The 15,180-nt window shown below is 52.6% G+C and overlaps 7 protein-coding genes across 7 annotated transcripts; 5 read left to right on the forward strand and 2 right to left on the reverse strand.

Annotated features, from left to right (window-relative positions):
* Window positions 1-99: 99 nt before the first annotated feature.
* BO82DRAFT_318515 (replication factor C subunit 1) lies at window positions 100-3,775 on the forward strand. The gene is made up of 5 exons (XM_025632647.1): window positions 100-274; window positions 363-384; window positions 435-522; window positions 576-2,962; window positions 3,015-3,775. Exons 1-5 carry the CDS (start codon window positions 188-190, stop codon window positions 3,608-3,610), a joined length of 3,180 nt encoding a protein of 1,059 aa, XP_025488221.1. The 5' UTR covers window positions 100-187; the 3' UTR covers window positions 3,611-3,775.
* A 244-nt stretch (window positions 3,776-4,019) lies between these two features.
* BO82DRAFT_343763 (Sin1 family protein) lies at window positions 4,020-7,240 on the forward strand. The gene is made up of 3 exons (XM_025633634.1): window positions 4,020-4,342; window positions 4,429-4,908; window positions 4,970-7,240. Exons 1-3 carry the CDS (start codon window positions 4,320-4,322, stop codon window positions 6,990-6,992), a joined length of 2,526 nt encoding a protein of 841 aa, XP_025488222.1. The 5' UTR covers window positions 4,020-4,319; the 3' UTR covers window positions 6,993-7,240.
* A 1,915-nt stretch (window positions 7,241-9,155) lies between these two features.
* pkaC (cAMP-dependent protein kinase catalytic subunit pkaC) lies at window positions 9,156-10,826 on the forward strand (the record flags this gene model as incomplete). The annotated part of the gene is made up of 4 exons (XM_025637107.1): window positions 9,156-9,998; window positions 10,066-10,319; window positions 10,370-10,744; window positions 10,799-10,826. 4 exons carry the CDS (start codon window positions 9,156-9,158, stop codon window positions 10,824-10,826), a joined length of 1,500 nt encoding a protein of 499 aa, XP_025488223.1.
* A 75-nt stretch (window positions 10,827-10,901) lies between these two features.
* BO82DRAFT_169746 (uncharacterized protein) lies at window positions 10,902-11,635 on the forward strand. Its single transcript, XM_025630336.1, has one exon. It carries the CDS (start codon window positions 11,010-11,012, stop codon window positions 11,388-11,390), a length of 381 nt encoding a protein of 126 aa, XP_025488224.1. The 5' UTR covers window positions 10,902-11,009; the 3' UTR covers window positions 11,391-11,635.
* Window positions 11,597-12,610, reverse strand: tim13 (protein translocase subunit TIM13). Its single transcript, XM_025636117.1, has 2 exons — window positions 12,355-12,610; window positions 11,597-12,237 (listed from the first exon to the last, which is right to left on the reverse strand). Exons 1-2 carry the CDS (start codon window positions 12,481-12,483, stop codon window positions 12,040-12,042), a joined length of 327 nt encoding a protein of 108 aa, XP_025488225.1. The 5' UTR covers window positions 12,484-12,610; the 3' UTR covers window positions 11,597-12,039.
* A 166-nt stretch (window positions 12,611-12,776) lies between these two features.
* On the forward strand, window positions 12,777-14,801 carry BO82DRAFT_357797 (legume-like lectin family protein). Its single transcript, XM_025636118.1, has 7 exons — window positions 12,777-12,912; window positions 13,015-13,273; window positions 13,356-13,379; window positions 13,453-13,523; window positions 13,598-13,679; window positions 13,782-14,042; window positions 14,140-14,801. Exons 2-7 carry the CDS (start codon window positions 13,175-13,177, stop codon window positions 14,578-14,580), a joined length of 978 nt encoding a protein of 325 aa, XP_025488226.1. The 5' UTR covers window positions 12,777-12,912; window positions 13,015-13,174; the 3' UTR covers window positions 14,581-14,801.
* A 37-nt stretch (window positions 14,802-14,838) lies between these two features.
* On the reverse strand, window positions 14,839-15,153 carry BO82DRAFT_405721 (uncharacterized protein; the record flags this gene model as incomplete). Its single annotated transcript, XM_025639509.1, has 1 exon — window positions 14,839-15,153. A coding segment is annotated over one exon (315 nt), but the record flags the coding sequence as incomplete, so codon positions are not given.
* Window positions 15,154-15,180: the final 27 nt, after the last annotated feature.

A 15,180-nucleotide genomic window follows, 5' to 3' on the forward strand; every position in this document is an offset into this window, starting at 1 on the left:
CAGGCAGGCGCGCGTCCGTGTCTGCCGGAATTGTATGTAGCTTCCAGCGATAAGTGGTGAAGGCTTTCCACCTGCTGGACTTTGTTGTTGTTGTTGCCTGGAGCGTAGGTCCTCTCTGACTCTTGACTTTTGTCCCAGAGAGCGCTACCTTACACGGTTGTGCACGCTCCAACAACTATCCACCACCATGCCTTCTGATATCCGGAGCTTCTTTGGCGCGAAGTCGAGTCAAGGTTCGAACGCATCTCCCGCGAAGCCGGCTGCAAAGAAAGAGGTACGTCGATGATTGAGCTCGCACTCCAGTATACCTTTTGCACACTTGACGCTCCAACAAGTCTGTGCTGACTTCAATTCGTCGCTAGGAGCCTGCTACTCGGAAGAAGCGTGAGATTCAAGCCAACCGTCCCGATCGTGCCTTGCTAACCTGGCTGTAGGCACTCGGAAGGTTGTTGATGATAGCGACGATGAAGAAGTAACTGAGGTGAAGCCTTCAACCCCAAAGACGAAAACAACGAGCAAACCGTACGTTCCCCTTCATCTCTCTTAGCAGAGCTTCATCAATTGACAGCTTCAAGAAAACCTGAAGAATCAAAAGGAGAACCGACTTCTACTTCGGACTATTTTGCCTCGAGCAAGAAGCGAGGAAGACCAGCGAAGAGCAACAATGCGACCACAACTAAGCCGTCGCAGCCAGCCCCAGCGGAGACTGTGACTGAGTCTCCGAAGCCTAAGACGCGTGCAGATACGCAGATTACCCCTAAGAGAGCCACTCGTGGATCTACTAGAAAGACTACAACAATAATAGACGACGATGAGGGGCTGGGTGGCGATGACGTCTTTGCGACCGAATACAAGAAGAGAGGCAAAGGCGATGACGATTATGTCGAGGAAGATGACCAGGATGGCAGCGACGACGATTTCGAAGAGCTTGCCGTGAAGCCTGCCAGCCCGGTAAAACGAGCAGGACGAAGCAGGCAATCACTCCCTGCAGAGTCAGACGATGATGTGGTTATGGAAGATTTGCTTAAGCGCCCCTCTCGCGCAGCGCAACCAGCAACCTCCCGCCCAGCTCGCAAACGAAAGTCGGAAGCATTGGATAAGGAGGAAGACTCTGAATTCGAGGTCAGTCCTAAGAAGGGTGCAGTGAAAGCGAAAGCGACGTCGCATGCCGCCAAAAAGCCCCGAGCCTCACCGACAAAGACCGATCGACCCGAGAGCAAGGAGATCCAGGATATCTTTGACAGCATCCCAACCGTCAAGGCTCCTTCCCCTCCGCCACAGTCGGGAGAAAAGACGAAATTCAATTTCGCCGCTCAAGCACAACGTTCAAGGTCTCCTGTGGGCGGAAGCGTGGAGCTACCAACAGGAGCAGAGAACTGTCTCGCTGGACTCTCGTTTGTCTTTACCGGGCTTCTGGACACTTTGGGTCGCGAGGAGGGTCAAACCTTGGTGAAGAAGTACGGCGGCAAGGTTACCGGTGCCCCCAGTTCGAAAACGAGCTACGTTGTTTTAGGAGCCGATGCTGGACCCAAGAAGCTCCAGACAATCCGACAACACAAGATCAAGACAATCAACGAAGAAGGACTTTTCGAGCTCATTCGACGACTTCCAGCAAATGGCGGGGACGGAAAGGCTGGGGAAAAATACGAAGCGAAGAAGAAAGCAGACGAGGCCAAAGTCAAGGCAATGGCAGCAGAAATTGACAAGGAAGAGAAGCGCAAGGAGTTGGCCGCTCGCGCCTCGAATATTGCTCCGCCTTCAGCATCTCAAGCGTCCGCAGCTTCCCAACCCTCTCAAGTTGCAGATGAACTGTGGACGACCAAATACGCGCCAACATCCATAAGCATGATTTGTGGCAACAAGACCCTAGTCGAGAGACTCCAGAATTGGCTACGAGACTGGCACAAGAACGCGAAATACAACTTCAAGAGACCTGGAAAAGACGGAAGCGGCCTCTACAGAGCTGTAATTATCCATGGGCCTCCTGGTATTGGAAAAACTACAGCGGCTCATCTGGTTGCGAAGCTGGAGAATTACGATGTCGTTGAGACCAACGCGAGTGACACAAGAAGCAAGAAACTCGTCGAGAACGGCCTTGTTGGTGTGTTAGACACAACCTCTCTGCAGGGATACTTCGCAGGAGAGGGCAAGAAGGTGAACAGTGATAAAAAGAAGTTGGTACTGATCATGGACGAAGTTGATGGCATGTCTGCCGGAGATAGAGGTGGCGTTGGAGCTCTGGTGGCTGTCGCGAAGAAAACCCATATCCCCCTCATTCTCATCTCTAATGAGTGGAAAATTCCAAAGTTGAAGCCCTTCGAAGGCACTGTCTTCGAACTTGCTTTCCGACGCCCAAGTGCAGATCAAATGAGAGCCCGACTTTCAACTATCTGTTACCGCGAAGGCCTGAAGATACCACCTCCGGTAATGGACGGTCTGATCGAAGGAACCCATTCTGATATTCGCCAAATCATCAATATGCTCTCAACTGTGAAACTCGACCAGCAGCATTTGAATTATGAAAAAGGACGGGAGATGTCGAAAGCCTGGGAAAAGCATATTATTCTTAAACCATGGGATATCGTGAACAAGATCCTCGGACCCCAAATGTTCGCACACACATCGAAAAGCACTCTTAACGACAAAATCGAGCTTTACTTCAATGACCACGAATTTAGCTATTTGATGGTCCAGGAGAATTATCTCAAGACAAGGCAGACATTGGCCTCTGGGTACCAAGGTCGAGAGCAGAGGTTGAAGCAACTCGAATTGATCGACAACGCAGCCTCTAGTATCAGCGACGGCGACCTTGTTGATCGCATGATTCATGGAACTCAGCAGCAATGGAGCTTAATGCCTACTCATGCTGCTTTTAGTTTTGTTCGACCTGCCAGCTTCGTGTATGGAGCGATGGGAGAACGTCCTACATTTGCTGGTTGGTTGGGGCAAAACAGCAAGCAAGGTATGTTTGTTCTTCGATACCCTCTTAAAGCATGTCTAATACAGGTACGCAGGAAAATTGTGGCGTTATGTCAAGGAAATTCAAGGCCATATGCGCCTACGTGCATCCGGCGACCGAGATGAGATTCGGCAACAGTACATGCCCCTGCTCTGGGATCGCTTGGTCCGCAGATTGAAGGTTGAAGGTAAAGACGCCGTTGAGGAAGTCATCGACTTCATGGATAGTTATTTCCTCACCAGGGAAGACTGGGATGCCCTAGTCGAGCTGGGCTTGGGTCCGATGGATGCAGAGTATGCGAAGCTGGAAACACAGACGAAGGCCTCATTTACGCGGGTCTATAATCAACGCTCACACCCCCTTCCGTTCATCAAGGCGAGCAGTGTGACGGCTCCCAAGAAGATGGCAAAGGAGAAACCCGATATCGAAGACGCTGTGGAGGAATCGGATGAAGAGGAGGTTCTTGAAGAGTCAAAGGACGATGAAGCTGAGGAGCTTGACCTGAAGAAAGACAAATACGTCCGAGTGCCCAAGAAGTCGGCCGCGAAGAGTGGTGCCAGCAAGGGGAAGAAGACAAAGAAGACAGCGGACGAAGACGAGGAGAAGCCGAATAAGGCGAGAGGTCGGAAGCCTAAGGCGAAGTCTGGGTGATGTTGACATGAGCTGAACTCTTTTATGTATGATACTCTGAGCGAGCCCTTGATGTGTGGCAGGGTCTGGCCGGACGTCGCAGGCCGGGCTTTCGTAATAAGTAGGGTGGAAGATGAATGGATGACTTCACCGTCCTGCCATTAGCTGTTAATCTGTGATTGATTCGTGACTCTAGTTGCCGTAGTTACTGAGATGAGATGGTGTCTATGGCGTGCGATGAATACCATCGTGATGTAACTACTGTACTGTATTGTATACTCATAGATTGACGCGACTTACCCTGGACGCTAAGCCTCTTTTGGCTTAACAAAGGCGGCGGTGCGGAGATGCGACCACTGCACGGGATCTCCCCCTCCCCTCCCGTGTAACTACGCTCGGGTGAGATTGATTGATTGCCTCCTCTACAACCCATAAACCCACCGTGCGGCCTCACTGCCTTGGTTACTTATCTCTCGTTACCCATCTTCTCTGCAGCTCCTCAGGCTGGTCCTGGTTGCAACTGACACACTCTTTTCTTGACCGCCAACCTATTGCTCCTTGATTCTGGCGCAACTATCCACTTCCCTTTGTTACGCCGTTCTAGGACCATGCCCACTCGATCACCGATAGCGATTGCGCATCGTCCGACGTAAATGGTGGCCACGTTTGGCTGCAACATACCTTTTCGAACTCCCGTACTATCCGCATACCACTCTGCTCCCTCTGGAAAATGTCGCTCCTTCACAATGAAGAGTATGTTACAGGATTGTGATCTCCGCATCGCTTATGTTACGCGGTGGTGGTTCGTGTGTGCTTCTAGGGACTGATGGGGGTTCTAGTTTCACGATATGGCAACTGCGCACTTCTTACCTCTCGACCATCAAAGATGGCATCGGTGACCGCCTCATCAATGTGAACAATACCGTGCTCAATACTCCCGGTTTCCGTGCTGCGGGCTGGTCTTCCGCCTCCGCCAACCCCAACGCCCAGACAGGCGCCGCCCAAATCAAGCGGACATACTCGCCTCCCATCCCCCTCACCACAGCTGTCGCCTCGGAATATTATCAACTCGGTATCGCTAGAGATGCCAATGAGTCGGCGGCGCGGCTTGGGGTGGGAGAAGATGGCGACGACGACGAAGGCGGGATGGTGACAGGAAAGAGCAACATGGAGATTATCGGACGGCGGAATCTCAGAGGGAAACGCACGCACCGGAGGGATCGCCAGCAGAATGATCAACAGAAGCATCGGGAGGCTGAGGAAGACGATAGCAGTGATTTGAGTGACGAGAGCGACGATGATGGGGATAGCGCTCCAAGGTTGGTGATTCGCTATTCCTCGCGACAACCAGGGAGATAGCTAAATACTCACTTACTGCAGCGGTGCCAGCCAGATGAAGTTTCCGAAATTGCCCATCCGAACAAGAGCCGGATCGTCTCCGATACGTTCAACCGATCGCCAGGAGGGCCCTCAGGTCATGGTCACCTCTCCATCGCATCCAGCTATGGGTACCCATTACCGCACGGGTTCGTTGGGAACCGCTGTTAGCAGCGTCAACGAGCGACCGCGCCGCGATACAACTACGACGGCTAGCAGTGACCTTTCGTCCGACAACGATCTCAGCTCATCCCTTTTCAAGAGGAGACAGATCCAGTTTTCCGGACAAGATCAGGTCATCGAACTCAGGAGGCACAGACAAGGGGCAGGTAACAGAGACCTCGAAGAGCTGGATGAACAGGCAGAGGACTCTGGTGCAGAGTCGGTGGGTTCGGCTCTTTCATCGGACTTTGACGCCACCGCGGGGTCGACTTCCCTCTTGGAAAATGTCGGTATCACTGGTAGCCTGGATTCCTCCTCGCCAATCGCGTTGATGCACAAATTGCAGAATGGGGCCGGATCACAAACCGCATCGCCACGAAAGTCCCGGACTCCCGCGGCAGAGTTGCAAGACCTCCCACCGCCGCGTCCGATCAGCACGATTCAACCGGTAAGTCTGCTATCGAAGGCCCTCAATGCGCGCAAGCAAGCACCTACGAACCCGGTCGAGAAATTCGCCGTACTGTCCGGCAAAGGTCTGACCGATGTGCTCAATATCAAACTGTATTTGCCATTCTCTACTGATCCTGACGAGCCCTTGGATCTGCCAATTGCTCGGGAGTCGAAGCTAGCAGAGCAGCCAGCCCCAGTGACAGTTGTCGAAGCCATTGGGTTGGCCCTTTGGCGATACACAGAGGATGGTCGCGAACCGGCCATCGATCGGAACAAGCTCACTGTGAACATGTGGACTCTACGGATGGTGGAGGACGGTGAAGTTGAGTATGACTTTCCCGCACTCAGCCGCACATCCCCAATCGCCGACTTTACCTCGAACAACAACCGGGCAGCTGGCCGCCGTACGCGAGGGAAACAATACGACGAATTCGCTCTTGTGGAAGCGTCCGGTGCCGAATTCGAAGAGAATGAGCGTCTCTTTCCCATGTTCAGTTTGGCACCATCTTCGGAGGATAACAGTGCCGAAGTTGCTGCAAGTGCACCTGCTTCAGCAAGCCAGCCTATAGCACAGGCCAAGGCGCCTCGTCCGAACCCTATCCTTGGACAGCCCTTCTCCTCGGCCCTGAACGACAATACTTTGACACCTGCCGATCGGCCAGCTGTACCTACGTCTCATGCTACCCCTCGCCTAGGGGTTTCCAAAACGTTGAAGATCCGATACACCAATGTAGAGGCCTCGATACAGGTGATGACACTCAATACCTCGACCGACAGCTACATTGCCGAGATTCTTGACTCCGTGTGCAAACGCTGGGGCCTTGACAAGGGCAACTACTTGTTGAAGGTGATGGGATCCAGTACAATTGCACCTTTGGACCGAACAGTGGAAGCTCTGGGCAACCTCACCGACCTAGACCTCGTGCGCCGGCGATTTGGGCCTCAAATGACTGGCTCCCCGGGCAGCTCATCGCCCAATGCGCCCCTTCTCATCGACAGCAACACCGCTCCGGCCAAGAAAGGAAAGAAGAGCGGCCAACGTATGCTTCACCCTCTCACACAGAAACAAGACCTTACCGGAGGCTACTATCGACGATACTATGTGTGGCGCAAACAGTCTATGTCGTTCACGCAGTCCAACCATCGGGTTTTGACGTTCGACAATGATTACATGCATATCATGCCGGCGGATACAGGCAAGACGGTGTCCGACACGAAGACGCGGTCAATAAGCTTCAACGACGTAGTGGGATGCAAAGTGAGTCGACGACACCCTAAGAACTTTCGGGTGGTGGTTCTGCGCGGCAACGATGCCAACGAGCAGAAACGGTATGACTTCGAGGCACGCAACGCTCTCGAGGCGGTGGAAATCGTGGATGAGATCAAGAAAAATATGGTCCATTATCGCATTTAGGCCTGCGGCCTTGTCTAGCCCATTGTATTTCTGTGACGCGGCAGGGTGACTCTGGGGGTTGAAACAGCATTTTGGAATGGAGTGCAGCGGGCGTTCATCTATTTTGTGGGAGGGGGGAGGAGGGTTGGTTCGCTATTCAATTCAGCCGTGATGGCATTCAAAGTACCGTACATATAAACATCGTGCCCGTTGAGTAATCAACGTACCGATAGTTGGCCTTGATTAAGGATTAAGGTTTCAGCCAGTGTAACACAAGACAAGCCGCATGCCACAGCATGGGCAGGAAAGCCATATGGCGAACATTGGGGAGGATGGATGCAAGCGTCCATACTCATAGTAGTCTGGCCGTGCTCACCCGAAACATAGACGGATAGGCGCAGGCTCAACCATTGCATTCGAAGCTTAAAAGGGTGGACGAGGCAGAGAAAAAAAACACCCCGAAAGCGGGGCGATCCACAACCAAGCTAAGCTGGACTAGACTAGATTCGCACTAGACCACTTGGAGGTATATCCATCAAGGCGGGGCGGTCAGTGATGAAGTCACCGCCAGCCAGTTTGACTGACTCTCAAACTCGAGTCTCAAACTTCCAGTTACAGTATATCCAACAGTGTTCGACTGTAGGGGGTGCCACGTTGACTCCGGAACTGAGTGGACTCATTTACTCCACCCCCCTCTTATCAACCCTCGTTTCACAACCGGATCAATGCAGCAAGAACTGCAGAGTGACATGCACGTCTTATCTCGTGTGGACGTGGAAAAGAGAGTTTGAAACATTGAGGAGGAACAGGGAACCAAGAGTAACCACCTTACTACACTGTTACATGCTGTACTTTTACTGAAGGCATCCTCGGTCTATCACGTCAGGACGGATTTTACCGTTGGCGGAATCGCTCTCTCGGTTGGTCGACACTAGTCGATCTGAGAACGGAGGGATGATGACCTCATCGCATCGGAGCTTGATGAAGATAGATTGATTGAATGATGAGTATGACATCCCCGCGAGGTCCTGGTCCATGGTTCGTGGCGACTTTGATGGGTATGAGCCTCGGTGCGAAAAAAACAAGTCATGATGATCTAGTAGTTAGTCTATCTGCAGGGTGTATCCTTCCATCTTTCGCACTCGTGGAAGGACAGATTGATCAGGTCTAGATGGTCGGGTGGTCGGTGTTTGTTCGGGAGATGTTGATTCATGAGAGAGAGACGATGCTTGTCATTCAGCTAGTCTATTGATGGAGATCAGACTTAGGTAGTGTAGGGGACAACAGTACCTGCTCTGCACTGTAGTTATAGCAATGGTCTACTAAAGATATAGCCAGGCCCCATTAACATTATCCCTGATCTAACTGGAGCTAAGTACATCTAGGTAAGTAGTTGGTCGTCAAACGCTATGCCCATCCCAGCCAGCCTTGAGCTTGACGCAAATCCAACCCCGCTTCTTATTCTTCCTCTTGCTCTTGAGAGGTTTACTTGCTGTTTTGGCTTCCCTTTTCCAACCCCCTCTTCTTCCCATTAAGTCCCTTTCTTTTGTCTGCTCTTCTCCTACCTTTTCTGCACTCCTCCTCGTTCTTCTCCGCACCGTCAAACAGCCCTATTCAGTGCACAGTAAACAGTCCAGAGATCGATCAAGTCTTCTTGTCTCCATCCTTCGATCCAATTGAGTTTCCGTTGACCGCCATCTCAGTTCAGAGTTGAGACTTCTGCTTGGGTGGCTCCGCTGTATCCGCGCCCGAACCATCCATCCCAAAAGAAAAAGAGCTGATTGAGACAAGAGAGGGAGAGAACTTAAAGTCAGAGAGAAGAAAAAGGATAAGAAAAAGGAAAAGAAAAAAAACGAAAAAACAAAAAAAAAAAAAAGCTGGCTGCTTGTTGCCCAGGTCTCAATCAATCCGGGCCTCCCCCTCCTTTGCTGTTCCCCTCCCCCTCCAAATCCCTTTCTGCCCTCCCCGAAAAGTGCAGTTGCGCTGCTGCAAAAAGAGGGGCTGAGACTAACTCACTACTCTTTCTCGTGTCGTGCACACAATTCCGTCCCCTCCCCTCAACCCTCTCCTTCCCCTCAACGTATCCCGAAATCCTCCAACTTCTTATTTATTCCCACATAGACCTTCTCGTATGGTCTGTGTGTTCGTTTTGCATTTCAAACTTGTTTCAGATTTCTCTTCTCGATGCCTAGTTTAGGAGGACTGTTGAAGAAGCGGCGAACTAAGGATTCGCAGACCCTCTCTAAAGAGCTTGAAGCCGGTTCGGCCCAGACGCAGACGTCACCAAACGCTGCCGAAGACGACCACAACCACAACCACCACCACCACCATAACCCTCTTCACTATCTCACTCACCACCACCACAATAATCCCGACCAGCAGCACCAGCAAAATCAACAGCAGCACCAGCACCAGCACCAGCAACCTGCCTCCAATTCCGCCACTACCGCTGACCCCGCAAATCAGCCGCAAATTTCGGCCGCCAACCAGCCCAACCGCTCTTCCACAGCCGATCAATCCAACGAGGGTCAACCAGTCTCCATGCAATCTACCGTGTCGCAAGCGTCGCCCTCTCAACACACCCCCGGTGTTTCACAGTCCAATGTCAATGCCGCCAGCATACAGAACATAATTCACTCCTCCCAGCAGGGCTCAACGCACTCTGGCTCCGGCAGCCAGGCCCAGGGCCAATCAGCCAATCGCAATGATGCTCGTACCACCAAGGGAAAATACTCCCTAGATGACTTCATTCTGCAGCGCACATTGGGAACCGGCAGTTTTGGTCGTGTTCACCTCGTGCAGTCCAAGCACAACCATCGCTTCTATGCCATCAAGGTGTTGAAGAAGGCGCAGGTGGTCAAGATGAAGCAGATCGAGCACACCAACGACGAGCGTCGTATGCTGAACCGGGTCAGACATCCGTTCCTGATCACTCTCTGGGGTACCTGGCAAGATTCGCGCAACCTGTACATGGTCATGGACTTTGTAGAAGGTGGTGAACTTTTCAGTCTGCTGCGCAAGTCCCAGGTAGGTGGTCGCACAATGCTCCGTGGTATTGGAGTCCCTTCACTGAGCCTGTGCTAATAAGCTTCAGCGATTCCCCAATCCTGTCGCGAAGTTCTATGCCGCTGAGGTGACCCTTGCCTTGGAGTACCTCCACTCCCAGCAGATCATCTACCGAGATCTCAAGCCCGAGAACTTGCTTCTGGATCGGCACGGACACTTGAAGATCACCGATTTTGGTTTCGCGAAGGAGGTCCCTGACATCACATGGACCCTCTGTGGAACCCCCGATTACCTGGCCCCAGAAGTCGTGTCCTCCAAGGGTTATAACAAATCCGTGGATTGGTAAGGAGCTATCCGCTGGTGGTCCCGCAGCACTGCTAACTTTGCTAAAGGTGGTCATTGGGAATTTTGATCTTTGAGATGCTTTGCGGTTTCACACCTTTCTGGGACAGCGGCTCTCCGGTGAAGATCTATGAGAATATCCTGCGAGGCAGAGTCAAGTACCCGCCTTACCTGCATCCCGATGCCGTCGACTTGCTATCGCAGCTCATCACAGCGGACCTCACCAAGCGTCTGGGTAACCTTCATGGAGGCTCTGAGGATGTGAAGAACCACCCCTGGTTCGCCGAGGTCACCTGGGACCGCCTGGCCCGGAAGGATATTGATGCTCCTTATGTGCCGCCCATTCGGGGCGGGCAAGGTGACGCCAGCCAGTACGACCGGTATCCAGAAGAGACGGAACAATACGGCATGGCTGGAGAAGATCCGTATGTAATCCCAATCTCTTGCCTTTCGCGTTTAGCCTTGCTAACCTGAAAAAGCCACGGCCATCTGTTCCCCGACTTCTAGAGGTCGCCATGGTTCATGATGAGATGATATCCCGCCGTTCCATGGATTTGTTCTTGCGGAATCGAGTCGATTGATGGTTCCCGGGGCGTTTAAGAGCGGGTGTAATCGATTCTCCCCGGAGTTTCCTCCCGAGGCTACCTAGAATGGCCTTATTTTGAGTTATCATTTATCACTGTCGCTGCGATGAATTTATCTCTGCGTCGGCTTGTCTGTTTCCATGATCGCTGGCCGAATCAAGCCTTGGCTGCTCCCAGACTTTTAGAGCATATAACAATATGGTCTTATCCTGTTCACATATTTCTTGATTTCTCTTTTGGAAATTGCGTCTGGCTCAACCCTTTCTCCGTTCTCGTCCCTCGATTCCTGTCTATCTCGATGGTGCATAGTTGCGGCTCGATTTCGACTCGCACGGTTTCTCGAACAAGAGAACAGCATCCTTTGGCCTATGGCTTGCTTACTTTCTGCTGCTGGTTGTTATCACGAAGGGACGTGGGTGGAGTTACTAACCGCGGTGGCGGTGCTGAATCTTGCGGGGGCGCCTGTCTGCTGTTCTATCACCTATGACCGCTCTTTGAATCGGTCTCGTGCTGTTCGTTTCTATCTATGTTGTGCAAAATATGGGGATATATTCGGGTTTTCTTGGATCATTTTTCTGTCCGTGTAGCGTGTGGAGGCTATTGTATAATGTACATACAATTGGGGATTTTCTAATAGCTATAAAAGTCGACCTTGGAGATACGTGGACAGCGCGGCTACCATTCGGTAGCTGATGTTTAGAAAAGAGAAGAGAGGAGAGGAGAGGAGCTAGATATTGAAACGGCTGAAGAGACTCTTTTACATTCAAGCAATCGCCCGACCCCGTCGTATTCAAAGAGCAAGTGTAAGCGCCCTCTTGAATGACCACCCGATAGTATACATGGAAAACGGACCCGCACCATGCTTTGTGTCCTAGGTTGCTGCTTCATGAAACGCGTGTCCACAAGCCCAGGGGCTATGATCAATTCCCAGACCTGCTCCACGCTGGCACCACTACCACTACACCCGCGATAGAGGGATGCACATCAACGCCAATCCCAAGCGTCATTCGTCTTCATCTTCTACCCAAATGAAAAAGTATCAAGATATGGAAGAAAGAGGGCCTTCGACTCCGAAAACTATAGAATACAGAGGGAAACGTTGTTCATATTTTGTTTTTGGAAAGAGTCTGCTTCGCTCACAGAGAAACACCGGACAGGTCGGCGCCGCCCAGGCTCTTGGATTCCTTGGAGACGCGGGCGATGTAGGCGCGGCTGGTGGCGTTCCAGAAGCCGATGTACTTCTCCATGCATTGCGACAGGCAGGTGGACTCCTTGGCCGAGAGGGAGGCGCCGGGCGTGGGGACGCAGGCGTCGAAGCAGTGCTCGTTGACCTTCTGTGGGAGTTGTTAGAATACGGGTAGCTTTGTGCATAGAATCGATTGAGGTAAGAGGGGCATTGGATATGGCTTTGGGGTATGGATGTCAAGCAGAGTGACGGGGGGGACACATACGCCGATCAAGCTCCGGGCATTGCTCATGGCGGCCTCTTCCTGGACCTGGCGGATGAGCGAGGCCTTGATCTCCTGGCTGGAGGAAGGGGAGGAGGCCTCGGCGGAGGAGGAGGAACCGAAGAGGGCCATTGTGTGAGTTTCTTGAGTTGTGGAGGGAGAGAGAGAGAGGAGAAATGTGGTTTAATATACAAGGTTAATGAGTGAGGAAATGGTTGTATCGGAGAACCGTGACGATTCCCGCAGTTCAAGATCTTGCGGCGCGGCGCGGCGGCGGCGGAGATCAGATTGTGGCTAGTGTTTGTTCAAAGGTTCAAAGCTGCGCCACAGCAATGAGCTAACTTGCTGGACCGGCGATGTGGACACTTGGAGAGTTTCCCGCAGTGTTGTTTAGTTATAGATCCCTCTCCTCATCCAACCAACCACCTCACACACACCACCTGTCATTCTCTCTCTCTCTCTCTCTTCTCCCCTCCGACTATCTCCGGTGTTCGTTCTTTCTCAAATAACTTTCTTGTCAACTCCCCCTTCCCGGAGTCTTTACCTTCTTCCGCAATTGAGGTAAGTTCTGGATTCTGGTTTGTTTATTTGAGTTTCCTCCAAACCTCAAGCTTGCTGGCCATCTGACGTGTGGGGGGACTCTTTTACCCGAACCTTTGCCAGAAGCTGTTATATGTCCTGGTGACCAATAAAAAAAAAGCTACCTTCTCCCGTCGTTGCGACCTTTGCCGGCCTTGCGCGCTGTCGTCTATTGTTCTCTTCGATCTCACGACCTTTGACCATTGTGTGCAGCTCAAGTTTCAATTGAGATTGTGATATCACCATGCTGCTTCCGCGGCTCTCGTCTCTCCTCTGCCTTGCTGGCCTCGCTTCGGTCCCACTGGCCAATGCCTACGACGGCGACGATGTGAAGAGCATCCCGGTGTGTATTCATTTCCAAAGACGATCGTTCCTGCTATCCTAGATCATTGATCAACTAATGCGATGTGCGGAGGGTGGTATAGCTTCGGACCCATAGTCTCGCACCGGTAGGTTTCTCTTTCGCACCCACGACAAGGTTACCCAAGGTTACCCGTCTTATTGACCGAATGACCAATATAGCCATACTTGGACTCCGACTTCCAAAGCCGCTGGTTCGATTTTGGTGGTGATACGATAATCCGGGCGGACCAGTACGAGAGCTCCTCCGACATTTTTCATTTTTTAGATCAAGCTGACCACTGCGCGTTGCTTTGTCGGTTTGCAGATACATCCGTCTTACCTCCGATCGACCTTCACAGCAGGGCTGGATCTTCTCTCGGGTGCCCTTGACCGCGACGAACTGGGAGGTCAGTTTCCATTGTGCTTGAATGGTTTTGCACAGCGAGAAATGGTTTCCTATGCGGGACACGGTGGGGCTGGGCTGGGCTGATATGTACGTTCCTCAATAGATCGAGGTCGAGTTCAAGATCCACGGCGCCGGCAACCTGCACGGCGATGGGTTCGCCATGTGGCTCACCAAGCAGCGCGCGACGCAGGGCCCCGTCTTCGGCTCGACGGACAACTTCGAGGGGCTGGGCATCTTCTTCGACACCTACAAGAACAACCGCCCCGGGACCACGTTCCCCTACGTCATGGCCATGATGGGCGATGGCCAGACCTCGTACGACCAGGCCCATGACGGCCGCGCCAATGAGTTGGCTGGATGTTCTGTACGTTTTTTTTTTTTTTTTTTCTTTTGCCCGGCTTGTGTGGCTTTCCCTGCAGCAAGAAGAACCATGTGCTAATTTATTGTGACGCGCACAAAAGGCTCGCGGTCTCCGCGGCGCCTCCATCCCCACCAAGGCCCGCCTGACCTACTTCCAGGATAAGACCTTGACGCTGGAGCTGCAGTACAAGAAGGAGGACACCTGGATCCAGTGCTTCGAGCTGAACGCCGAGGACAAGAACATCGCCATCCCCTCCGTCGCCTACCTGGGCTTCTCCGCGGAGACGGGCGAGCTCAGCGACAACTTCGACATCGTCTCCGTCAAGTCCCAGAACCTGTACAGTGTCGGCGGTGGCAGCCCCGGCAGCAAGAGCGGGCCCTCGCGCGCCCGCGGGCAGGATTCGGCTCGGGTCAAGCGCCGCCAGAAGAAGGGCAGCTGGGGCTGGTTCTTGTTCAAGGTGGTGCTGTTCCTGGCCGCCGTCGTGGGCGCGTACGTGGGTTGGACGGCGTATCGGTCCAAGCAGCGCTACTCGAGATTCTGAAGTGGGTGTGGGTGGCAACGAGATGAGAAAGTTTTAGTTTCTTGTGAATGCGTATATGAATCGACTGAGCAGGTGAAGATGTCTTAGCCTTGACTTACGGTGTATGGGTAATCATTGTATCGTATCGGTCATGACCAATTGTCTATCATAAGGTCGAGGGTATCATAAATCGCTAAAACATCCACACGCCCGGAATGCATATATGCCAACTGGTATACGTCCGACTTGAGTCCCAAAATCCAGCATCCATGAGGAGGCTCAGGCAGAATCTCTGCCGGTAGCCCTAAGATCATTCCACAAGTGATCGATAATCTGAAACACCTCCGTCACCGAGCGCAGCACCGCCTCCTCGATCCCAAGCCCTCCATACCGCTGCTGGATCTTATCCGGATGCCAGCGAACGCGCTCCGCCTTCAGCACCGCCAACAACGCAGTGGACGACCCATCCGCCTGCGGGGAATGGCGCATAAACCCCTCCACATTCTCCTTACTCACATCCTTCCGCTTCCCCGACTCCACGGGCCAGAACACGAGATTGCGGAAGCTGCCATTGCCATTGCCATTACCCCCTTTCTCCCCTCCCTCCCCCTCCCCCTCCCC

Source organism: Aspergillus uvarum, assembly GCF_003184745.1.
Source record: "Aspergillus uvarum CBS 121591 unplaced genomic scaffold BO82scaffold_61, whole genome shotgun sequence".
Classification (NCBI taxonomy): Eukaryota; Fungi; Ascomycota; class Eurotiomycetes; order Eurotiales; family Aspergillaceae; genus Aspergillus; species Aspergillus uvarum.

Bases quoted from the DNA above. Each gene is read 5' to 3' on its own strand.
- BO82DRAFT_318515 (XM_025632647.1), top strand. From the start codon at position 188: ATGCCTTCTGATATCCGGAGCTTCTTTGGCGCGAAGTCGAGTCAAGGT. The intron at 385-434 runs GTGAGATTCAAG...ACCTGGCTGTAG, and splicing joins GCCTGCTACTCGGAAGAAGC to GCACTCGGAAGGTTGTTGAT. The intron at 2,963-3,014 runs GTATGTTTGTTC...ACAGGTACGCAG, and splicing joins GGGGCAAAACAGCAAGCAAG to GAAAATTGTGGCGTTATGTC.
- BO82DRAFT_343763 (XM_025633634.1), top strand. From the start codon at position 4,320: ATGTCGCTCCTTCACAATGAAGA. The intron at 4,343-4,428 runs GTATGTTACAGG...TGGGGGTTCTAG, and splicing joins TCGCTCCTTCACAATGAAGA to TTTCACGATATGGCAACTGC. The intron at 4,909-4,969 runs GTTGGTGATTCG...CACTTACTGCAG, and splicing joins GATGGGGATAGCGCTCCAAG to CGGTGCCAGCCAGATGAAGT.
- BO82DRAFT_169746 (XM_025630336.1), top strand. From the start codon at position 11,010: ATGAATTTATCTCTGCGTCGGCTTGTCTGTTTCCATGATCGCTGGCCG.
- tim13 (XM_025636117.1), bottom strand. From the start codon at position 12,483: ATGGCCCTCTTCGGTTCCTCCTCCTCCGCCGAGGCCTCCTCCCCTTCC. The intron at 12,238-12,354 runs GTATGTGTCCCC...CAACTCCCACAG, and splicing joins ATGCCCGGAGCTTGATCGGC to AAGGTCAACGAGCACTGCTT.
- BO82DRAFT_357797 (XM_025636118.1), top strand. From the start codon at position 13,175: ATGCTGCTTCCGCGGCTCTCGTCTCTCCTCTGCCTTGCTGGCCTCGCT. The intron at 13,274-13,355 runs GTGTGTATTCAT...AGGGTGGTATAG, and splicing joins ACGATGTGAAGAGCATCCCG to CTTCGGACCCATAGTCTCGC. The intron at 13,680-13,781 runs GTCAGTTTCCAT...GTTCCTCAATAG, and splicing joins TGACCGCGACGAACTGGGAG to ATCGAGGTCGAGTTCAAGAT.